Source organism: Rhea pennata, chromosome 10 (genome assembly GCF_028389875.1).
Source record: "Rhea pennata isolate bPtePen1 chromosome 10, bPtePen1.pri, whole genome shotgun sequence".
NCBI classification, from domain to species: Eukaryota; Metazoa; Chordata; class Aves; order Rheiformes; family Rheidae; genus Rhea; species Rhea pennata.
Genome location: NC_084672.1, coordinates 4,340,122 through 4,365,543, shown reverse-complemented (window position 1 = coordinate 4,365,543; position 25,422 = coordinate 4,340,122). Strand labels below are relative to the sequence as shown.

Genomic DNA, 25,422 nt, shown 5'->3' with positions numbered 1-25,422 from the left:
TCTCCCAAATCTTCAGATTTATCCTCTGAGATAAGAAGATTAAGGTATAAACCAGGTCTTCCTATGTCCAGGCTCAATCCTGGACCTCCTGTGTGCAGGAGCAGAGGTTGTCTTGGCCCTTTCTGAATACATAGCCTTGCTGAGGGCTGCTGTCAGGACACAGAAAATTTATTCTTTTATGTGTCTTATGACACATGGCTTTCTGAAGCCCTGAGGCTTTTCCTTCCTCTACAGAGGTGGCAAATCTCTCCTTGAGATCGAGGAACAAGACCAAGTTCCTATTCATGCTATCTTGGCTTAGAAGTCCAAAGCTGACCTGTGTCCCTAAGGATGGCTCCTCCCATTTTTTCTCTTCTTAGCTCTGTACTGATGTTTTTGGGGAGACAAAACTTCCACCACAACCTCCTCACAAGATTCCCCTTTTTCTTCAGTGACTAGGTTTCTAACTCTAACTGCAAGTTTTTAACATTATTTTAACATCTATTTTCAAGGAAATCAAACTTCTGCTATTTTCTTTTCAACTTCCCCAGACTGGGCGAGGGACCTCTCCTTAGCTCCCTGTGCTCCTGCAAGATGCTGCTGCTGAACTCCTTTCTGTAGAATTCAGTCTGTTAGCTAGGACTGTTTGGAGTTCCCATTTTCAGCATCACCTACAAGGCAGCTTTTAGACAGCAAGGGCTCAGTTGATGAGCTAGTTTTGGTCTGTGGTGGGAATTTTTATTGGCAAAACAGTGAATGTCTGTTTGAGTTTTGCCTTTAGAGGATTAAGTTGTCAATTAATACTCATTTCTATCCTGTTTGTAAAACGCTGCTCTAAAACTTGTTGGATCACATCCATAAGTTTGTGTTGCAATGTTTGGGTCATAAATGGCATAAGGTGAAAGTTTTAATCCCAGCAAAAACTACAGTCAAAATCAGTTAACCCCTTCCTTTCCAAAGATTTAAACTGATACTGAACAACAGACACTGCACACAAGCACGGCACCTGGAACATCTTTTCACTTAGGAAGAAAATACCACGTAATGTTAACCATTACCTTAGACCAATCTCCTGTTTTCCATTCGTAACAGCCTGTGTGATCCTCACATTCTTCCTCATCTCTTGGTCTGGTGGCTGCATCACATTTTCCTTGAGAATTTGTGCATGTCACTGTTCTTTTCTGGATCCCCTTGCCACAGTCTGCTGAACACTGCAAAACAACAGGCATTTGCTTTCTTCGGCTATTGCACGATGGCTAGAAATGCTGAACTTAAATCTTGGTAATAGAAGCATATGGAAAAGGTAGTTCATGAACAGATGATAATACAGAGAAAAAACTGTAACAAACAAGATTTTTCCACTTCCTTTCACACACAGAAAAGTAATTTGAAAAGTTTAACTGCCTGTGAAATATTTTGCTTCTGAAAAATGGCAATTCTGCAAACCAAAATTTTCTCTGAAAAATATCAACTGTCATTGTGCTGGAATTGCACCACAGGTGAAGAATCACTAAATCTTGCAATTAAGAACGTATCATTCATTGAAAAAAGACACATGAAGATTCACAGCACAGAACTGCCACATCCCTTGATGTATCATGGCAGTAAAATGACTGTAAAAAGAAAATGTTGAAAAGTATATTTTTAATCACAGTAGCATGAGATCACTGTTAGAAAACTTTGCAGTATAGTTCTGCAGCACAGCTTCTACACATAAAGGCAAAGGCACAGCTCTCACACACGTTCTCAGGACTGTATCAAAAGCTATGTCAAAAATGTCTGTGAGCTTTAACTCTTGATTTTATAATCTCCTCATCACAGCATTAGTTCCAAAGAACTTCAAAGAGGACAAAGCATGTAACTCAGGAGAGGAGCCATTCAGTGAGCCACGGTGCTGTGATCAGCTTCCAACCATGGTCAGCAAGCTAAGACTATCCACAGATACCAGCCAGGATGAAAGCATAGGCAGGGACCATCCAAAGTCCCCTAAGAAAGCAGCAGCAGGCTAGTAGAGTTGTGAGGATCAGTTGCTGGAGGAAGACTTGATTCAAGCATTTAGGCACTGTAACAAACATTCACGTGGGTGGACAGAGACTGGCCACAAATCCTTCTGTGCTTGGGCACTATGGAGATAGCTGTTGAAAAGCAGGGGTATCTGGGCTCCAATTTGTTATCTTTGCCAACTGATGGCTGGAATTTTGTTTTACTGGAGGACATTGCCACGAACCACAATTGAGAATTACTGTTTTTCAGGGTAAGAGATTTGTTGATGTTGTCACAGCCATTCAAGAGCATGCCAATACACACCAGCATACCTAGTTTCTCCACTCCTCACTTTCATGCCACTACAGTATTGAGAGTGAGAAATTTTCTTGAAGAGCCACTGGGGACAGGTAGGTGGAAAAATGATATATGTATCGAGATAAAAACTAACCTTCTCTAGTGTGTCAAGTTCTCCCCTTTAGGGGATCAGCATGGAAAAGACAGTTGATTTGACACTAAATAAATAGCGAAGATATGAGATGGTCTGTGAGGTCTTTTGAACATACTCCAAGAAGCTCCTCCATCCAGGGGGTCTATGCTGAAAACAAGCGTGAGCTTGATATAAATTACATCAAATGGAGAAATCTCAGCATGCCTGTCTAACTGTCTTAAAAATACAATCCAAGCAGGTCTGACCTGCTGGTCATGTTAAGGACATGAATGACAAGCGTTTATGAGCTGGCAAGCAAACAGACATGCCTTTAAAGCACTACAAAGTGACTTTGTGAAAATCTGGGAAAACTTCCACCGAATTTACTATGTGCTGCTCATGGTGTGACCTCCTTATGGATGTAACATCTTTGTGACAAGCACAACTGTATACTTTTGGTACATATGGGATGAATTCTGCCATATGTTGGAGACAATTCTAGCAACTGCTTTCCTGGACTCCTCAAGGTCTCAAATTTTCCACATGGAGTCCCCTAACTATTACCTTAAAGCCATGAATTCGCTCCAAATTGTACAGACTTTCCTGAACTATGTATCATTTTCCTCAGGCTTCAGGGTGGACTCCTCAGGGTTGCGCTCACTCATCTCAAAGCATAAAGTGTAATATAAAAAATCAAATGATCCAATTTACTGAAAGTAAATTAAGCTGAAATAAGCATATTTTTCACAGTACATGAAATCTCTAGGTGGGTTTCACAAACAAATCTGGGAAAAAACACCCACAAGAATGGTTTGTTCTTCCCACAAGCTTTTAAGTCATTTGCAGATTAACAGTGAATATACTTTCCCAGACAAAATAGCATTTGCAAAAGGTTTCACAAAATCACAGAATGGTTCAGGTTGGAAGGGACATCTGGAGATCACCTAGTCCAATCTCCTGCTCAAGTAGGGTCACCTAGTGCACAGGATCGCATCCAGGTGGGTTTTGAATATCTCTAGAGAAGGAGACTCCACAACCTCTCTGGGCAACCTGTTCCAGTGCCCTGTCACCCTCACAGGACAGAAGTTCTTCCTCATACTCAGGCAGAACTTCCTGTGTTATAATTTGAGCCCCCTGCCTCTTCTCCTGTCACTGGGCATCACTGAAAAGAGTCTGGCCTCATCCTCCTGACAACCTCCCTTTAGGTACTCACAGACATTGATAAGATCCCCCCCTCAGTTTTCTCCAGGCTAAACAGGCCCAGCTATCACAGCCTTTCCTCACAGAGGGGATACTCCAGTCCTGTGATCATCTTCATAGCCCTACGCTGGACTCTCTCCAGTAGTTCCATGTCTCTCTGGTACTGGGTAGCCCAGACTTGGACATAGTACTCAAAATACTTTCTACTCAAGACTTTGCAACAGATCTTTGTTGGTCACAAATAAATCACCTCCTTTAAGAAGTTTTTTCTTTTCTTGATTCTTCTGTCTTCATGAAGAATTTTTTAACATATAGATTTTACAAAGATTCTACAACAGTCTATTAAATAATATGTGCAATGTCCAGTTTAGATGATCAGATCTTATTAACATACTATGTAGTCAAATCCCACAAGGTTTTGTGTAGGAGCATCACAACTTTGCATTTAAGATACAGCCCCTTTATTTCTACTCTAGTTCCTAAACAGTAGAAACATTCACCTTTTTGTAACTCTCTATTCTTGTCATTAAAAATAGGCTGAGCAGTACTTTGTCCAAAACAATCTCGAGTGCTTGGCAATAAAAGGGGAACTTGATTTTTTTCCACACTGAAGACTGTCTTGGAATTTGCTTTGAGAACATACATTTTTGATTGGGGACCAGACATCAACATGCACTTCGTTCAACTATTTTTTGTTGTAAAACCAAGAAGTTCAAAAATGTACATGAGAAAATTGATTTATAAAATAGTATCATTACTATGATGTTTACTCCACAATATCTGATTAAAATGTTAAGGATTAAATGGATTTCCAGTAAAGAAAGTTTTAGATATGAGAGATGTCCAAGGTGACACAGTGTTATATGCGACCTAGAGTCAACTGTGCTATGTAACAGCAGAAGTGTGCCTGAACAAGAATGAACTGATCCTACAAAAGGTGAAAAAATTTATTAAAGTAAACCAGCCCAGCTGTTTTAAATATTATCTAAAAAACCTACATGTTTGCAAGGGAGTTATGTGGTCACAAGTATGGAAGATTTCCACTATGGAAAAACTTTCTGTAGCTTGATCTGCTCCATTTAGAAAGAAGAGAGAAGTACCTGGGATTCCTCACAAAAGACCACAAGCACTCAGACGATCAAATACCCCACATAAAACAGGTAGGAGTTGCCCCATGACAACAGCATTGCAGCTATAAACATTGCTACAATACAGCTGGTTCAGCTGTGAGAAATAAAGAAGGCATCACCTGAAAGGGTTCCTTCTTTAACACATGAAAGACCTGTAGGACATTTTATTAAAACTTTGGTGTGCTTCTCCACACCTTTTGAAATGAAAGGATTCAGAAAGAAAATGAATCTCGTGCATTAGTGAACAGCTACAGCTTCCTGCTGAATGAAAACACTACTGCCACACTATCTCATTTGCCAAACAAAAAATCTCCAGTTCAAAAGACGAACAATGGAGTAACATTGTGTTTTTGTTAAGAGGCTGTTCCTCACTGACGACCTCTTCCATCCTGAGCTTTTGTGACTTTTAAGCAAATTTTTACAATAGTATTTTGCAAAAGCTTTTTGACAATGCTTTAAACAGGAGCTCATTCTTTCAACATAGTGATGAATAATAACAAAAGATCCTTCCCATGGAAGGGGCTGCTGCTGGGCAGTCCCGTAACACCGTCAGTCTGGAGTGGGACTGGCAGAGCCACAAGCAATGCATCAAGAGTGTAAAGATCTTTCCATCATTCAGATGAGCCTAGCAGACACAGTATCAAAAGTAATACAGAAATTCTGTTAGGAGTGTTACTCACAAGATACAGACAAATTATTCTGTATTAACTGACTCAGGTCAGGGAATGTAAACATACTCCCAGTTCACTCTGTCGCTACACAAAACGCATGCTCATGGGTTCTGTCTAGGCCACATATTATTTATATCTGAAATGTGTTTATAGTTTCTGAGAAAAATTTCTTAACTCTTCATAACTGCATAGAGATGCACCTTTATATATAAAGTCTAACAAGCTTTTCCATGTTCCAAGAATTACATAGAAGAGGGTTGGACAAGGCCCAAAGATTGGACATTCTCTGTAACATACAGCCTTCTGGCAAATCTGGTACGTGTTTCATACTGTACTTGAACAGAGCCAGAAGGCCTGGTGGGTTACTACACTTCTGGCCTCAGGTCAATGTAATGTTTTCCCTTGCCGAGCAGAGCTTTCAGATGGAAATACACAGCAACCATGGCATGATATCTACAACCTGTGATAGCAAGTCTGCTCGGTACAGAATACAAGTCTCAGCTCCAAACTCATCATCACAACAACTCCTACCAGCTGCCCCAGGACTCTGAGGCACTGTGAACGTGCTGACGATGAGAATATGCTTAACTTAAGGCAACTGGCTGGATCAGGACTAGCATATCCAGAACTGTGTGCTGTCTGGCTCCTTTCTTGAATCTAGCTCCTACCTTTGACCACTCTGATGCTTCCCAGATAGAAAGGCAGTCCCGGCCTTCACAGCTTTGTACAGTCGTTGGTTTGTTTCCAAGGCAGTAGAGGTCTCTTGTGTTAATGTAGGTGCCGTTTTGCAACTGATAAACACAAGTCACTTCCCGCTGCTGGATACCTTTCTCACAAGTGGCAGAGCAGGGACTCCAGTGGCCAGTCACCCACCTGCAAAGGAGACAGAAGAGAAACATTTAGAAAAATAGTGGAATTTATTTTTGCTTCACTTAAAAACAGTGAGAAATGTGCAGTTGATCCCAATTTGTGGGTTCTCCAAGGGTGCTATATTGCTACAGTGCTACAACCAGACACCTCCTGGAGCCGAAGAGGGTGGGGCAGAAAAGGGTTGGTATACAAGTCAATCTCTGCTCCTGGCTCCATACTAGACAAAAACACACATTCTGCATAAATCTCTTTATCTTCCATCTCCACAGTGCTGCACTTCTCCCGATAGAGAGACTTGTCTGCAGACCACCCTCTACTCAAAGGAGTTAAAGATGTCCACAGCTACATCTGCAAGTACATCTTCAGTGTGCCGTAGAGTTGTGCAGAGACCCTGTGCTTCTGTGGCCCTTGAAACTGAACTGGGATGGTGCTATGCCCAGGTAGGCAGCCCAGCACAGCTTTCCTGCAGCTGGGACCAGAATCAGCTCCTCTGCCCTTGTACAGTATGACCTCAAAGAACGCACGTCCTCTACATCTTAGGCTATTATATGGCACAGACATCTCCTGTCTCTCTTTTAGTTCACCCTCTTGCTGGTGAGATCTCCCTTTTCATAGTTTTGGGCTTGCTTGGATGTTTAATTGGAATTTCATCTGTTTGACGCTCATGGCATTAGGGGGCCTTAAAAATGAGGGTTAACTAGTCATGTTCGTTCTTAGCAAATCTGAATTGAACTAAATTGCCAGTGTTCAAGAAATACTGGAAAAGGTAAGATTTTCCTTCTAGAAAGGATCCTATGATGTTGATTCAAAGCAGTCGTAACTCACACAGATGAGCCACAACCCAGCTGGGATGGGGGGAGTTATTTCCTATAGCCCTCCTTTTTCTGAGGCTTTGGGATTTATTTACTTTGTAAGCGTATTTCAATTGTCATTTCCTTCCCTTTTGATCAAAGTGTGCTAGGAACAAATACACCAGCCTTTTTCTGTTTGCTTTGTTTTGTCTCTAAGGGCTCTTTGGCAAACACCCAGTCCGGTCTTGGGGCTCTTCCGAAGTAATGAACGCTTTGCTGCTGCGAGCAGTCTGTGACCGCGGCTGTGCTTCAGAAACGAGGCGCTCTCACTCTGATGTCCTCCATCTTCACGCTTCCTGCAATCTGTCAGCGGGGAACATGCTCTCTGTGATTACAGGCATTCCTGGATGAAGTGAAAGACTGGAGCAGTAACTGTGTGTGTGCTGTGCACCGGAAGGCTATTCTCACCAGGTAGCTGACCTTCTAGCCTGTTACTGAGGACTGTCATCTAGATCAGTATCCTTATGCAATGGATCTTTTGTCACCTAGTGCTGGCTTGCTTGTTATGATAAGTGGCTCAGATAATACATCTCAAAGACAAAAGTCTTCTCAGAAATATTACTTCATTTTGCTGATGGCTCCAATAGTCCAGGTAGAGAATTGCACATGCCAAGTTATTAGCCATGTTTCTTTTAATATTACTGCAATAAAGATTCACTTGTAAAAGCATGAAACAACTCTTTGCCATGTTCCCATTCTTGAATAAGAAATCATCAGGTCAGCACAATTTGTAGGAACCTCCTCATCCCGTGCAATTGGCATGAATTCATTCGCCAGCTGCTACGACTGGTGACACGGTGCGACCACACTGCTAACTGCGCTCTGCGCGGAGGCAGCTGCCTGCTGGCTTGAGCGGAGCGGGGCCGGGCAGGCCGGGCACCTGTCCTCCGGGAAGAGGGCCCTGCTCAAGTGTTTCTGTGAATTAAAGCAGTTGACACATCTGTGAATTTCTGTTGGCTAAAACAGCTGGCAAGACACCAAACCTGTTTTTTTCTAGACAGTAGTTTTGGCGCATCTCTGTGGCTGAGCGGTTGGTATTTCGCTTACGGAGTGGGAAAATGCCAGCCGGGTAATCGAATGCTGAAAGACTGACAAAAGTAGCCTCCAAGAGCAGAAATCAGTGTGCACGAAAATTACCAGCCAGAGTCCCTTGATATCAGCTGGGCTCTGCTCTATCTGAGCAAATGTGGGAGCAGCTATCGATCTGGGTGAAGGAACTGCTCAACAAGGCCCCGGAGAGGGGAAGGAGCGACTTTGCTTTATGAGCTGAATGTGAGTCACAGGGCTGGGAACGGTTTCTGTTCAGGCTCCGCTGAACTAATATTCACATCAGCACTGTACTCTCACTGTGATCTACAGCTACTGGCAAAAGAAAAAGGGAAAAGGACTGCAAGCAAAGGAGCAAGATAAAAATACATTCTTGGCAGAGACTGCCTGCGTGCTTCCATTTAGGATGGGCAGCACGCGGCCCGCCAGCGATTTCCAAGTTGCCTTAAGAAGTCAAGTTACAACCTTCCTTTCAGCAAAGAAAACTCCTCCTTGTGTTTTTGTCACTCTTGTGGAGGGGAAAAGCCTTGTCATTTCTCTCCTGTTCACTGGTCTCTACAGTTAGTGCTGTAGCACCGAGAGAACGAGTATCATCATCATCATCATGAGAAGAATGATTGCACAAGGCATGAGCCAAAAGCCAGGGAAATCAACAGAAAGCTCTGGTTCAAGTAATCTCAAATCTAGCCCCTGGTGAAAAGGCAATCTCCAAGGTTTCTGTCAGAGTGGTATCTGTACGTCCAGCTTTAGCTACTGACCCACCACATACGTCCCTGAGCAGGGAGCCCCTGAGTTCACAGGATGATTACAAAGAAAGGCTGCGCTGCAAGAAATCTCTGGAATCCAACAGAAAAAGCCAAAGAAAAGGAAAACCAAGGAAAAATGTGTCAGACAAACAGGAAAAATCTTTAAATTAACTTCATCTTGTGAAGAAGCTCGTCAGGGAACGGCTGGGCCCTACAGAGCATTGGGACTTTGGTATTTGAATTTTGGACTTCTCGGGTAACTTGAGGCTTCCCCTGCTCTGGGGTGGCTGCAGAATGGTGTTGGTTCGACTGCACTCTGCTCCAGCATGAGTGAACCTGTAGGACAGGCTCTCCGTGGTACTGGGCACAAAGTTCAGCAAAGAATGTGAAACCCACAAATCTGAAAGCTTTTCTTGCACTGATTTCAAGGGAATATGAATTTCCTGTTGTTACGGCTGTGACTTAGTTGTCAGCTTGGTCAGAGATCTCTTGAAAAGGAAAAGAGAGCTTTTAGCCAAGAGGTGATCCCACATTCCCCTCTCCTCCGTCCGTGTCCCATCCTGGGGCCTGCTCTGTCCTGCTTGTCACAACCGCGACCAATGTTGGCTCATGGCTCTGTTACCTATTCCCTCCTGATAGAAAGGAAGCGGAAAATGCAATTATCAATCTGGATGAGAACTCTTGTCTAAAATCCCCTTCTCTCAATTTGGGATCTGAGTGAGACAAGTTCCTAGAGCTCTGCCAAATCCTGGGAACACCTAGCTCACATTTACGAAGAGTAATGTTTGTCTTTTGTGAACAGAAGACAATGTGAGTATGGCAGGCCCACGCTGAACCACAGAGCGAGTCCAAACCTCCCTGCTGTCAGCTCCAGCAATGAATGTTACGACAGCACCACTGGTGAGCACATTTTACATCCATTGTACCATCATCCAAACCTCCATCTACCACTAATGTATTCCATAAATCTGAATCTGGAATCAAAAAGGCTATTTTGATTGGGGGAGGGGAGTTGCTTCACGTCTCTCAACAGATTAAGTGTTTGAATAATAATAACAATAATGTAGGGTATTTTCAAAGGCACCTAAAAGATGATCAGTTTGACCATGGAACTCCACGCTCCCACTGAAATCACTGCCTAGTTCAAAGGCTAGTAAAAAAAGATCTAGCAAACCATGAAACGCAAGTCCTGTAGGCTGTACTGGCCGTGCTCTGATCTCCCTCTAGTTCTCTCTAAACCCCCTTCACAGTCAGCAGAAAATATTAATTTTAGTACCTTTTAGAGACAAAAATCATTGCAATTGTATTTTAACAACATAGTTCACTACCAGACCGGAAATACAAAGGATTTATGGATAAAATGAAAATTCCTGCCAGTTTCACATTTGGTAAAGGAATGTGCAGCAAGGTATTAGCATAATTACTATCTGCAAAAGACAGTATAACAAGTAATGTATACACTGACCAGAAAATGTGAGGTACGAATAGTATCACATCAGGGTTACTATTAAATTACACTACAGACAGATTTTCCTTTCTACACTGTCTTTACACCTTTTGAACACATCTGGATGTATTTAAGAACGAAACTTGCTTTTCACTTTTTTTAAAATGTGCTTTTCTTACAACAATGTCAAAAATAATTCCTCTGTTTTAACTTGAAACACCAAGTCAGCTTTGTAGTATTAATTAAGCCAATTAACTGTTATTAACAGCCAATTAACTAAGCCCTATGTATATCACATAGACTTCCAGGCTTCCAGTTATCCTACAGGCTCGTAACCCGATCTCAGAGTTTACTTGGTATCATGGTACTTTTCAGTTTGGCCTTTTTCTCCCAGGTTGTAATGTATCTTCAGTTGGACCATGTGAGTGCTCTAGCTGGAGCCACTGGAGAGCCCCTCTCCTCTTTCCCACTCGGACTGGCTCGTGTGACTCACACTCTCATCATTCTCACAATCCTGGGGAAGGCTTTATTCATGGCATTAGTTTCTGTAATCTTACCTCTACAGAAGATTCAAGAGCTAGATGGTACCCACTGGTGGTTAGATTTAAGAAGGAAGTGCTGAGCTTTTTTGCACAGATTTTTAACCCAGTGATTGGCTGCTTTTCTAGCCCAAGAATGCCCCAAAGGGTGTGTTTTTCTGAGGCTGGGATGGACAGGACATGCAATCTGAGAGGGCTGTTTAAATCTTTGTCTTCTGAATCTTTCTCAACCTCTGACCTCTCAGTATCTCTGTGGAGGAACTGGGAGTTCTAATCTGCTTTGGCAACACTCATCTGGCAGGCCCCTGGAGCAAACTTTAAATATCTTCTGGAGGTTGAGTTCATCATTTGATCTTTCAATGGTCTGGATTAGTCATTAACCTTGAATTATCCACTCTACCTACTTGCCTAAGACTCCCACATTTTCTAAGAAAAAAAATAATGTCTACACAGCACTATGTACACAAACCCAGGGGAGATGAACGTCTGCAAAAGAAGAGTTGTAGCTAAAGATTTAGGGAAAAATGCAGTGAAGATAAAATGAGTCAAAGCTGAAGGATGGCCTGGAGGATTGCAATCAAGAGACATGAGGTCACTTTCCAGAGATTTGTATTCTCTTATAATGTAAGGCCATTACATGTTCTAGGTAAATACTGCAGTCTATTAAATATCACCTGGTTATGTGTGCCTCGTGCCCTGCGGAAGACTGGCGGGTGCAGGTTGGTTGTGTTCCACTACCTGAACACCCGCGCACATATTTGCACGTGTACTCACCCTCTATAGGGACTGTGTTACATCTTCTTTCCCAAATGCTACATTGAAACTTATTTGCCTGCTTTCGCAGTAATAGCTTGGATGTGACTACAGACACATTTGTAATAATGCTAATTTTCCTCTTTTTTATTAAACCTGTGTTTTGATTACCTCAACTAGTTAGGAGCTTGCACTATGGCTGAATAAAGGATCAGAAAAAATTTGCTACTCGAGAAAGCACAGCTAATCTGAAAAAGCACTTGTTATAGAAACTAATTTAAAGTAGCACAATTTCAGAGTTCTATTCTGTCAGATTATATTGCTTATCTTTTTGTTGAGCATATATTATTTTTGTTGAATTACTGTGCAGGTTAGGTCCAAGTCAAGTTAATATTGGTTGTTTTTAACAGCTGATTCTGCTGTAAAATCATGCTGAAGTTGCTCTTAGTTATCTCAGGCACCTGGGTGAAAACTGTAGCTCCACTGAAGTTAGTAAAACTCTGACTCATTTCAACAGGGCCAGTATTTCACATGGGATAATTTTAGCATGCAAAATTGGGAAAGATTTCTGAGAATCAGTCACGTGGAACTGACAGATATTTTTTGCTTAGAGCAATCAAACTAAGTTCATGCTTAAATATGTAGAGGCAAGCAAACACTGTTTACAAGTGGACTCATGATTTCCATGAAACACAGATTCTTTGCTATTATCTCATGCTCTCCTCATGCACTTCTGAAACTCTCCACTACATTTCTGCAATACTGGGGTCGTAATAATCAGGTGAATCTTGATTTTGGGGAACAGGTTGTGCCACACCCAGTCACTAGAAGTTTTTTTTGGAGAAAAAAATACAAGGAATCTAGTAGAATAATACAGCTGCTGATGTCGAAAGTAGGACTCCAAGACTAACATTCCTGTCTGATTGCCTTTATAAACAGTGCTCAGTAATTTTCCAGTACAGTAGTCATTCTGCTAACAGACTTGCCAACTTTCACTCACACAGGTTTCTTTTTTCTTTATTGATTATCATTTTGACAGCTCTATTTTTTTAATTTCCTACTGACCTAGATCAACCATGGGACACTGTTCGCTATTTTGCAAGGACCTTGGGCACTCTTTTAAATTCAGGACTTTGTATTCTCCCTCCTCCAAATGAAACACACTGCCCAGTCTCCAGAGGATTCAGCGTGGCATTTGTGTGAGATGTCCTTCACGCTGGCCACTGTCTCTCTCCACTAAGGCACATCAACACCTCCAGAGCCGTTCTGCGTTCAGTTCCCCTACCCTGGTCCATGGCTCACCTGTCTTTCACTGGGCAGCTCGTGTCCAGCTCCATTCCTTGGCAATTGAGGAAGGCAGTGACTTTTCCTCAGCTCCCACCGCAGGGATGTAAGCAGTGTGAAGAGCATTACAGTAGGTAGCAGTAGAGGTGAATTTCACCCATAATTAAATATTATGCAAGATTATCCTGCTAATCCTTCTTTGTTGGTAAAGACTGCACTCAGCCTGAAGCCTCAAACCACACAAAGAAGCACACATCATTTAACATTTTAAAACAACGCAATTTTTAATCATAAGGATGTTGAGACAAACATTGCAACGGGAAGAACTGTGATGTAAGCCAGTCTGGGTGTTTACAGCAAAGCTAAGAAAGCAGTCTCATGACTCCGTGTGAAACTTAATGCCAAATGAACTTCTGCTCCAGCCAGTCATTTTAAATTATCTGATGTGAATGCACTTAATGCTAGCTAATCGGCCCTTCTGGTCCTATCCCTTGCCTGCTCCCAAGCCCTCTCTCTTAACTCGCTTCCAGAATTGCTTCACTGAGTTGGGTTGCTGGATTTGTTTGGGAATTTCTTTGCGTCTTTCAGTAGCTAAATAACTACTGCCTGTCAGTTGCTGTATCTGAGGGATTGTCATACAACCTGGAACGAATGTGATTTTGTCTCCTTCTAGTGGATGGTGCTAATTAGACATGTCCATGGCAGGACATTAGTTACCAACACACAAGAATGCCTAAAAAGTCTCAGGCTCTCTGGTTTAGAGCACTGGGCTTGCAGTCCTGCAGGACCTGCTGGAGACCTGTCACAGCAGCCCACTGGCGGGAGCTCAGGATTGTTTCCTTGAAGAACAGCCACCAGGGCGCAGTATTGCCTGCTCGCTCAGCCTGCAGTCACTGAGTCTTGCACAGTGTCCAGCACAGTCCTGGCAAATTCATTAAGCTCAAACTGAGATCAAACTAGAGATCCCAACTCCAACTTTGGGAAGTGCTTCAAAATGAGCTCTTACGTGGTGCCTCCTTGGATCAGAGGGTGCTAACATTACTATTTATGCCAGATTTCCAGGCTAAAATGATTTGAAATCATCCCCTTAGCTGTTCCTTCTTTTCTTTTACTCATGTAACCTCCCATCTTTCCTGGCTATGTGCACACAGATCAAGGTCTACATGAGAACTTCAGAGTTATTGGCATCAGCCAGAACGGGCTGAACATCATCTGCGTAAGGGAGCAACGCTGAGGTGCAGAACCAGTGCAGCTTGTCATTGTATCTGTTAGTGTGAGCTGATGAATGATACAGGCACATTTATACACGTGTGCAGATGTGGGAACTGGAAAGCTACCTGATGCTGGAAGACCATGCAGGTCCTCTCCCACTAGCAGAGCCAGGAGGTGAGGAGTATGTGACAGCTACGTTCCTACCATCTCTCACATTACTGGGACAGGAATCACCCTGCAAAGAACAGCTGGGGAGGCTAGGGTGTTTGTTTCTTCAGCTGTGACTGTTTTTTGCTGTTTGCTGTTAGAGGCAGGGATAGAAAGATACAGTTTAGAGGACCATTCTCCTTTCAGTCCTCCTTCTCTACCTCAAACAACCAATGAAGGATAAAAAGCCAGTAAAGACAGAAAAGTGAGGCTGAATTGCAGGTGTGAATTGGCAAGTAAAACAGAGGAGAGGTTTTCCTCTTCTTCCTTTCCTACCCTTCTCCCCAAATCAGCTCTAATTAGAGCCCGCTAAGTGATCTTACTAATGTCTTTGTAAGGGGGACAACTAAAGAGACTAGGATGCCCCAGGCTGGGAAAAAGACAGCTGAAAGGGGGTTATATATATATAAAGAAATCATGAGAAAGTGAAAAGGAATCACTGTTCACGGCCTCTTCCAGTGGAAGAACCTCGTGGTGCTGAAGGAAACTGCCAAATTCAAACAAACAGGAGACACTTATTAGCACAAGGCATAGATAAGGTGTTGAATTCCTTGCCATTGGACTCTATGGATGCCAAAAATTTGTACCAGTTCCAAAAGAGCCAGAATACATTATTGGGAGAACATACCCATTTGGAATCATTAAATACAAACAGACAACACTAGTGAAGGAATCCCAAGGAGGTTGAGTGAAATACTGGGAAAATAACTGGGAATACATTGGGAAAGTATGATCAAATGCTTGATTTGTTCTTAATTTCCCATGGCATCTGCTCCGGGACACTGCCAGAAACAGAAGAGTGGACTAGACGAACATTTGGTCTGTTCTGATGTCACTGTTTTTTTATGTTGTATTTTTACAATCCATCAGGTAATCCTACTCTGAGGTTTCTGTTTTACTACCCTGAAAAAACAAGCACTCTCAACTAATTCTGCTTCAACATATCAGCACCCAAATTTAGAGTTCACATGGTCCCTATCTCCCACCTACAATAATAATGCTCCCCAAACGTTATCCCAGTTTCATCCAATTTCCATAGAGCCCTGCAAGTAATATTCCTCAAGGAATTTGGCATCATATTGCTCTCTGCTTCTCTACTTTTTGCAAGACTTTCACCTCACAAACAGAAATTATGCAGACAGAGTGTAATCAGGGAGACTAGACCAGACTGGTCTGAAAACAGGCCAGGGCAGCAGCACTCCAAACCAATTCTGTCTGTAAGTGTTGGTGACTACTGTCTTCCCCAGGGATAGTGTTCCCTCCTTACGTCTGTATTCTCAGACTGCCAAGAAGAGCCTTGTCACAGCTATATAGTGAAGTCTAGAGGGAGAGATGGGCTCTGAGACAGTAAAAGATCTTACAGATAAGGGTCACAAGCTTAAACTGAACCGGGAATCAAAGTGGTGGGCACAACCAACCATGGCACATGGAGGCACCATGGTCTGAGCGGTCACTAGCCCTTCTGACAGGCCTGCGAGGTGCTGAGCCAGCAGGGCCTCAGCTGACTTGTGTCACAGGCTTTCATTTCCCCCAGCAGCACCGCCGTGGAATGTGAGCCCTTGGAGAGCACAAGGCGGGATTCCTACTCACAGATGGAAAAGGGAAAGGGGAACAGAAGAGAAAAGAAAGAAAGAAGTGATCCATGTAACCACAGGCCAGACCTCAGCAGTGTGCCAGCTTCTAGAACGGATTTGGATAGAAACAATAACCAAGGGCATAGTGACAAATGGAAAATAGGACAATACGCAACGTAAATTTCCTCCAGGCAGACTAGGCAAAACTAATTGGATGTATTTCCTTGATTAAAATAACTGCTTTTCTAGACAAAGGAAATGTGGTAGATTTAATCTACTTGTGTATCAGTAAAGCACTCCTTTTGCTGAACTGGAAACGCTTAGGTAAATTGGAGAAGCTGGTGATAAGCTGGAGAACATAGATATCAATGAGAAAATTGCAGAGTAAGTGAGAACTGACTACCATGCAGTGCTTAAAGAGGAAGTATCAGGGAGGAAGGGAATTTGAATTAGCTTTCAGTGGACTTCCTGAAAGATCTGTCTTGCATCTGATTTAATTTAGTGCTTTCATAAATGGCCTTGGCACAAAAAGATGTGTGCCACTGAAATTGCCGACATTGCAAACCTGAAAGCATTGTCCATGCAATGAAGGATTAGGATATCATACAGGAAGAACTGAATAACCTTGAGTACTGCAATAACAGAGATGGGATGAAAATCAATAGTATAAAGTGCAAGGTTATGTGCTTAGGGACTAAAAAACTGGAATTCATACACCAGAAACAAAGAGAACGAAAATGTCCAGGATAACTCTGAGTCACCAACAGGATGCAGCAAGAAAAAAAGCAAAGAACTCATCAAGAGTTACTGCCAGTGGAGACAGAAGAGTTTGAATGCAATTACGTAAAGGCTGAATGAGCCTGAGACTGGGATACTGTACAATTCTGCTCACCTATGCACTTGAATGATGAATTTAAATTACAGCACTACTAGAGAAGGTGACCAAGGGAATGGAGAGTGCCTCATCTAAGCAGTTAAAGGAAAGTAATAGAATTAGCCCAGGAAAAGGATGGAAGGAGGAGACACAGTGGTTGCTCTATCATATGGCACTTAGCATAAGCAAGAGTGCTGGCGAGGGAAAGGTAATACATAAACGAAAGAACAATCCTGCCACAAGAACAAATGGATGAAAAATAGCAATGAATAACTAAAGTTGGAAAGAAAAGATCTTAACCTACAAAACAGCAGGGTCCTAGAAGAGTCTTCCAGTGAGGAAAAGAAGATTGTGAAGTGCAATTGGTTTATGGAAAGAAGTCTATGATATGCTGCTGGTAGTAGCAGAAGACTAACTCCCGGATTCAAGAGGTCCTTTCAAGTCCTAAATAATGAAAAGAAGGGCTCAGGTCTCCTGTAGTTTTCTGTAAATGAAGGAAGGGATTTCTGACTGTTCATGCTGCTGTTAAGCATCTGTGCAGGAACAGCACATACTCAGCAGGCCCCTGAAAGAACTCAACCTCTATTAAAATCTATTATAGCAAAGAGGAGAAAAATTAACAGTGTTAGCATACAGGCCGCTACAAGTATAACAGTTGGGAAATTTCATGTGTTTTTGGTTCTTGTTCTGCATTAGAGTGGAGCAGTTTCATATTCATAGACCCAACCATGCATGTTGAAGTGTGTGGCCACTGGCCGACCTATGTTTTCAGTAATAACAGCTGATGTGATCTGTGATTTCTGAGTCTTGTGCCAACATGAGTGCTGGGTTTGCCTATATATTTGGGTTGGTGTTCAGTTTGCTGGAAACAACCCATACACACCGCATGCAAGAATCCAGATTCCATCTGGTTACAGCAGGGTTTTGTAAAAAATATCTGAAGAGCTAGGCAAAGGATTAGAATAAAGAGGTGCTAATAGGGTGCAGTTGGGACAGGAAAGGAAGCTGTAAAGAATTTAATGGAAAAAGAGGGTCAAGGAACATAAAGAATAAAATAGGAAGAAAAAGAGGCATTTTTTGAAAAGGTGAAAGAGTAACAATAATAAAGAATGAAAGATTCTTTTATTTTTGCCAGTTTCAACAAAACCCTTAAGAAAATTCTGTACTCTGACGTTTAATTTTAAAACATGTCAGTATATCCAATCCATTTTTCAGTCTTGTTTTGTTTTTTTCAGATGCTGGGTTACAGTTGGAGAGCTCTAATCTCCTCCTTGGCCTTACAAAACTACTGTCCCCTGCCCCACGTTATTTGGCTCTCCCAAGAAGTGGCTGAAATTCAAAGGGATATATAATTTGCAAAGCACTTTGGGATTGTGCTGGAAGAAATACACTGTTATTAATATCATACCCCTTTTTTTTTCTCCAGATCACTTTATATATAACATGGGTTATTGCTTTTTGTTTTATTATAATTTCAATGGCAATAGCCACCTCCTCCATTTATACAACATGATCTCACCCCATCCTGAAGAGCTTACAATGCAAATTATATATGGATTGAGAGAGGAAGAGAAGGGACGCTGTGGTACTGTGACTTGGTTAAAGTTGCACAGTACATCCAAAAGAGAAACAGAAACTGTCTCCTACAACCCAGGCCTATGCTCTGGCCATTACACCTTTCCCCAAAGACAAATTCTATTTAAATTTTGAGTAGAAGTGTAGCTATAGATCACAATGCACAGAACAGAGCAGATTTACTACAGAAAAGAAACCACTGTTCCCTCTTCAACACTCAGGTAAAGGGCTTAGGTCTGAGTGGAAACGGGAAAGGACTTTACTGTAACAAAATGCTAGAATAATTTTACTTGAAACCCTAAAACAAATTCAGGGCTCATTAAAAAAAAAGCATTGACATGGTGAAAGAGAATGGTTTCTTTAAGATGTTCTTGGTCAGAGAATATGCTAAGCATGCATTTCTAATATCTGGGTGGGCAAACGCAAGTGGAAATTTAAATTCTATAGAGGCACAGAGAATGTGCTTCTGAAAATGTTTCCAGTCAGAAGCATGTTAAGTGTGAAAGTGTGGTCTACACAGAGGGAGTGAGGGAGTGTGGTCTATCAGATCATCAGCAAAGATTTTGTGGGCTTTCCAGGTTCTAAGCACATTTGGTGTCTGCTGTCATTGCTCTGGCAAAAATGGACCTGTGTGAGTGTCACTGTGCCCCTAAGCACTCCTGAGGATAACTGTGCTAAATTGTGGCTATAAATTGCCCGATAGTTCCACACTGAAAAAGATACACCTTGGAATAACATTAATGGCTGGACCTGAATCCACAAAACAACACGATCTGGACATAGTGACAGAGTGGTCCTTTCTCAGGAGGTTTGGGATTTGTGATTTAATCTTGCCCAGTCTCACTACTCTGGAGAGGCAGCAGCATCACAGAGAAAGTGTGCAGCGAAGACAAGATTTCACCAAGAACGCAGGTTCACGGATGTCCCATTGAGAAAATGTGCTGTGACTCTTATGGTTCTAATGGACCTGATGGCTGAGACCTCCCAGTGTTGCTCTCAGCTATCAGAGGCAGAAGCTGTCCACTAGTTGGTTTGTAAGCTGCTTTTCTTCATCTCCACCACCTGGTACCCCTTCCATTCACCTATCTGGGCTCATTCCAGTCTCTTTGCAATAGAAAGTCTAGAAGAAATACTTAGTATCAAGTAATACCAAATTACTACCAAGCCAGAAAAATGAGCAGATGCTCCCCATTTCTGCCTTTCAGAGAAGATGACATGATAGAAATCCCAGTATCTCTGAATTTAGGACACTTTCTCATGAAAATGACAGTAGTTTCCTTCAGACTGCTAAAAGTTCGCTCTCTTTACACACCTGGAAGCACGTGGGGTTTCTCCCTATGCTTTTCAGTACCACTGAAAGCAGAGTGGCCACAATAATGCATGGTAGCAGTACTAGTGCAGACAGAAAACTAAACTTAAAATGGCCTAGCCTTATTGATGGATTACTAGACACTGGATGATTTCCCTGTTTCAGGGCACTTTGAACAACCTACAGGTCCAATTAGAAAGAAAGAAGTGTGCTGTTTCTCACTTCCCCTCTCATTTTTACCAATTGGGCTAGCTTTGTAAGTGCATTCCCTGGTTGCTCTGATTATGTAAGATGAAAGAATTGGCAGGTTGTTCTGAACAGGCTTTTTTTTAGGTATTATTAAGCTTCATCCTAAATTGATTTGGTGTTCTAATTACTCTCAAGACTGGAAGGTCCACATTCGTCCACAGTGGTAAACACTGCTTCAGAGTAAGAGTGAACTATTTGGTGAGGAAACAAACAAAACTAATTTGTTTTCCTGTGTGTTGCCATTTTGATCAGTAATGTCCTATTTTATACAATTGAAAACAAAATTAATTTAGCTAGAATTTTTTGTCAAATTAAGTGGAGAGCTTTACATTATTTTTAGAGCTTCTTACTTACTATGATTAGAGCTTTAATTACTCCTACTGATGCAGAAAAGCACCCTTTGGTGTCAAAAGGCACCCTCACTGAGGAAAGCATCTAAAACGTGTTCCATTATAATTTCTTGACTTTGATGAGATTCAGCTACATTTCCAGAACTATGCAGGTGTTACTAAACACTGTACAAACCGCAAAAGATACTTGCTTAGCCTGAAGACTCCCAAACTAAACTACTTGGGCTGATACAGATCAGACATGCAACACAGCAGAACAGCTATGGTAGCTTAAAGGCTGCTCGCTGGTGACTTGGGAGTTTTTTTACACTACCGTGTGACAATTAATCTGGCTCTACTCCGTGCTGATTAAAAAAACAAGGGTAGACATGCCGTCACTGCGTTCTTGTCTAGCTTAGTACCACAAGTTACTCGCTCCCCTAGGAGGGAGCCAAAGGGAAAAGAAAAGAAAACAATTCTCAAACAGCACATGAATGCAGCTTGCATGGAATCCGGACTCACTGGCCACAAATTAAGTGGACTCCAAGGAAATGAAAATCTGATCTGCCCCAAAAATGGGAATGAGTATTACAGCTGGATAGTGTGGCCAACAATGTGTCCCAATAACTTCAGACAGTTTCACCATGTTCACTAGATGGAGGCTTTGGAAATGGGTGGTTTGTGAAAAGAAGAAAAGGATATTGTTTTTTATTACTTTTGACTCCTTACCGTGATTGGCAGGGATGTGTGTTACACTTCCTGACCTGGGGCTCGGGGCGATTCACTCGTTGGCAGTCACTGTCATTCACAAGTGTCATGGTCTTGTTAATAATTCGAGTACAGGACACAATAGTTTTCCGTTCACCTACAAGTAAAACAAAAACAACCCTGAAAAATCAGGAAACCAGTGGCTAAGAAATCAGGTCAAGTTATTATTAATCACAACTCAGAAGCTAGGAGCTCCCTACTATCTCTACTAGAGGTAATCTATACAGACCTAGCACTTCTGTAAGCAATCTTGCTTCTGCCTTTTGTCTACCTATGTACAGTTCCGCTCTTCCAAAAAACCTACAAAACTTTCCACAATAATTGGGAAATTGACTGTTCCACAGCAGCTATATATCTGGCTTTCTCTTTCTAGTGTTTGATGGGAAAACAATCTTGAAACAACCTGTTTTCATTTGTAGTTCCTCCTCCACATGTTGCCATGTCCTATAATCACCTGGGACAGATGCTCCTGCTCTGTGCGCTGGAGGCACATAACTGTCCACCCCTCAGAGACGGATAATGACAGGAGAGCTGCCTCTTGCTGTTCCCCATGCGAGAAAAGCCAGGATAAAAAGGAGTGAGCAGGCTTCAAGAATGACAAATTGGGCTTGTTTGCACTTCATAAAGAGATGAAATGAAGCCACCAAAACCAAATTATTTCTGATTTTCTGGTCCGACAGATATGCTGCTTAACAAGAGCCAGTAAGAGACATCTCAGGAGTAGTCAGCTTTTCTCATGTAAACTACGCCTGTGCATCAGCCGGTACTGCAGCGTCACCAAGAGAGCAGCAGGGTGGCCCTCAGGGCTCAGTGCTGTGCTGTGTGACAGTAAGAAAGCTGTATCACAGGGCAGCACGATATGACTGCGCATCATAAGGAAAATGCCATCTCTGCATGAGACTTTGCCTCACTGCTAACTATTTTGGCTTCTCAGCTTCTCCCCCTGTAACCCTGAGTCTGCAATAAACTGAATTGGTTCATGATCTGTTAACAGCTAGTAAAAAATAATTAAAATTCGGGTTAATAAAAGATTTGTAGGAATCTGTGGAGAAGTTACTGACAGCTGAAACTGCAGCTCAGGTGAAACTGCAGAAAGGGAAACTGAATAAATGAATGCAGCTTGGATAAGTAGTAAAAACTGTCTGACAACCAAAGCACAGGAGACTGACTGCCATATCCAAATTCCGACTCGTGGAAGCTTTGTTGCCAGGTACTGACTTTTTTCATACGTGTGGTAAGCTTGCAATACAAATCAGAACGGCCACAAAGAAGTTTTCTACTCATGTATGTGAGGGCTCAATGGCTATCACAAACAATTGTTTTAAAGGGTAACTAAAAATGTTGATTTTAAGATCAGTTCTATTTCCAGAGAAACAAACTCCATGATTTCAATATATTGCGGATAGTGAACTGCAAATGTGAATAGAAGCACTCTTTTCTTGGGTCAGGCAACATGATAGGCAATTGGCTAGACAGTTGTGAAGAAAGACTGGTCAGAACACATGTAAATGATACATTTTCCTCAGGGAAAAGCCTACTTCTTCCCACAATGCAAACTCAGTGGGCAGTGGCTGACAAAGCAATCTCTGGCTTCACAGGCACCAGCTCCCCCCAGGGTTCAGCAAGTCTGTCTCAGTGCATCCTAGGGGGTAACTGAGAAGTGTGATTTGCAGTATGCAAATCTACGCCTAGAAAACCCACCCCACATTAAGAGTGTCTGACGCAATTTCCAGGAGTTGTCACAGCAGCACTGTCTCTGTTTCGCCCCTGGAGAAAGAAGCGTCTTTCAGCAAATATGCCGGAACACCTGTGAAAACTCTGCTCCAAGAATCTGACGGAGACTTGAGATATGGGGCTGCACACAGCGCCTTGAGCCATCCATGGAGCACTAACCCAGGTGCAGCTCCAGCCCACGGTAATGAGCCGACAAAGCAGTGTCCCTGCCAAAATGCTGGGCGAAAATTAACTGTGGGGATGTGGATGATAGCTGGGAGAGCTGGTGAGAACGAGCTCTCATTTGAGTTCATTACGGCAACATCCATTCCCATGGCTCAGTTTCCTTCGTGCTTTGGCAGCAGTGTCTTCTGCAGGCACCTCTTTCACGGCTGGTATCTGCACACACTGTACAAGTCCTACCAAACTCCCAAATGGTCTTACCTCCTCCACACTGCACACTGCACCCTTCCCATCCACTGTGCGTCCAAATGTACAAAGAATCCTGCTGCTTTTCTGGTTCACTTCTGTTTTCAGCAGTATAGTTTACAGGAATGGTGTATTCATAATGAATTCCATAATTCTGGTCATGAAATAACAGCACCTAGTTCAGCAGGGAAAGGAAGGTTGTTACAATACAATGTTTACTGGGAAAGTCAACATAACATGGAGACAGTAATGCTAGCAATTCTGTCTTGGGCCAGTACTTCTAAACATTAGTGCCTCATGAAAGGCAGCACAATCTTTATCTAGGAACCTGAAATTGAAGTAGTGCTGGTAATACAGGGCATCTGCGAGAGCACTAAGGATTTAAGGCACTCGGGAGGTGTCTAAACCTGGAATATGACACATAACTTGATCACTCTTGTGTAAGCCTCAAATGTGATCAGCAGGACCCTGGCTATCAAAAGAGAAACGGGAAGAAAGTGAGAAGCATTAAATCAGCATTGTATCCATATAACCACTATTTTAATGAGTGTCTAGAATTGAAAAGTCATTCATCATACCTGTCTACCTTTGTTTTTTGGAAAGCAGATTCTCTGCAAGTCTTACGTACAGACCCAGGATTCTGGCTGTGCAAACCGGGAGACAATGGGGAGGTTCTGGATTAATGCTGTACCATTTATGGATTAATTTCATCATTTACTGTTGAATTTGAGCTGAACCACAGGGGAGTCCATAGTTTGAAGGTATAAGACATAATTAGCACACCTGAAGGCACAAGGTGATCATTCTCAAAACTCAAACAACTAACATATGAAAACATCACACACCTTCTGGGAATGTGGTGCCCAAAGTGAGTGTGACTCTTCCTGCTGACAAGCTGCAGGAACAAGACTTTGCTGCCCCTCAGAAAACTGAGGATGGCAGGGAAGGGCCATTACCATATAGCTACTGGCAACATACACATTTTGACTATCTTGCACATTGCCACAGGGAGGTGAAAGCTGCTTCCAACAGCAAGGTGATTATTTTCCATGGAATCTAGAAGATCACATTACTAACAAATACCATAGTAGTACTGCTGTAATGCTGACGGTATAAATGTGTATATCACTTAGCTGGAAAGACAGAACATCTTTCTTTAGACTTACTTAAGCTATTATAGTGAAATCTCAACAATATTAGACAGGTAAATTTTGCTGGCTTCTATCACTTACAGAAATAGGAGCAACACCTTATCAAATAAACTATTTTAAGCAGGGCTATTGTAAATGAAACAAGCAGCTGCCTAATTGAAAAAGCAAATTTGCAAATGTTACTCTCCTCCAGCAATCATTGCTTCCCATTAAGACTGATAGAACTCACTTCTACTTAATCAGTAACCTCACTAAAGCAGCTGTTGTCCTAAGCTCATTTAATCAAAAAATAACCATAGGTGATGAAACAAAAGGTTTGGCTTGCAGTCACTGACATGTTGGAGGTCTGTGCAACGACTACCATGCGGCAACACAAACTCAACACCCTTGAGTTGCTCTGCACAGTGCCTAAGTCTGGGCAGAAAAGCATCTTCCAGAAGATGTGAGAAACAAAGATACAATTTTGTTTCAGCTACAGAGATAGCTTCATTACTGGAACTGAATGCCAAGTTGAGGCTAGCCAGCCATCATCACAACTTCAAAGACAAATGTAGCTTTTCACATGACTCAAAATGCCAGGCGACCAGGGATAGAGAACTCAAGTCCTGCTCTGCCTTTAAGTGCATGAGATATGAACAGATTTTTCTACAGGACTGAGGAACTGGGCTTGTCTAAAGCATCTCAGGCTCTGGGAGTGTCTGGCTGTCCTCTGTTGCCAAGAGAAGGTCTAGCGCATGGCCTAGCTACACAAACATTAATTTCTCCAAAAAATATACTTACAGTAATGCACTTGGAGAAATGCCTCAAGTATTAAAAATCAGCTCCTAAAAAGAAGTACTTATTATCTTAATATGGGAGCAAGACTAGTGAATCTAAAGGCCCATATGAAACCAATTTCATGCAATTCTGTAGCCATGTGTAATTGCTGTGTATGTATATCTGTGCCTAACTGGTTTCAAATGCAGGTCACAATAGATAGACTGAAGCTTGTGGTTCTGTGTCAGTCCAGTGTATTGCACCACTGTTTGGACAGCAGTTTTCTATTTAGAGTTAACTGGTAACCCTCATGCCACTCTTGTGTTAAGAGAATCAAACTTGCTAT

At 42.2% G+C, this 25,422-nt stretch overlaps 1 protein-coding gene across 1 annotated transcript in view; it reads right to left on the bottom strand.

Moving 5' to 3' along the window:
- Nucleotides 1-25,422, bottom strand: part of ADAMTS17 (ADAM metallopeptidase with thrombospondin type 1 motif 17) — a 197,284-nt gene that overhangs the window by 17,781 nt on the left and 154,081 nt on the right. The window contains exons 17-20 of the mRNA XM_062583699.1: nt 23,185-23,344; nt 20,989-21,124; nt 6,062-6,266; nt 1,038-1,190 (exon numbers count right to left, since the gene is read on the bottom strand). Coding sequence (XP_062439683.1) covers nt 1,038-1,190; nt 6,062-6,266; nt 20,989-21,124; nt 23,185-23,344 — 654 coding nt within the window. The remainder of the gene's footprint in view (nt 1-1,037; nt 1,191-6,061; nt 6,267-20,988; nt 21,125-23,184; nt 23,345-25,422) is intronic.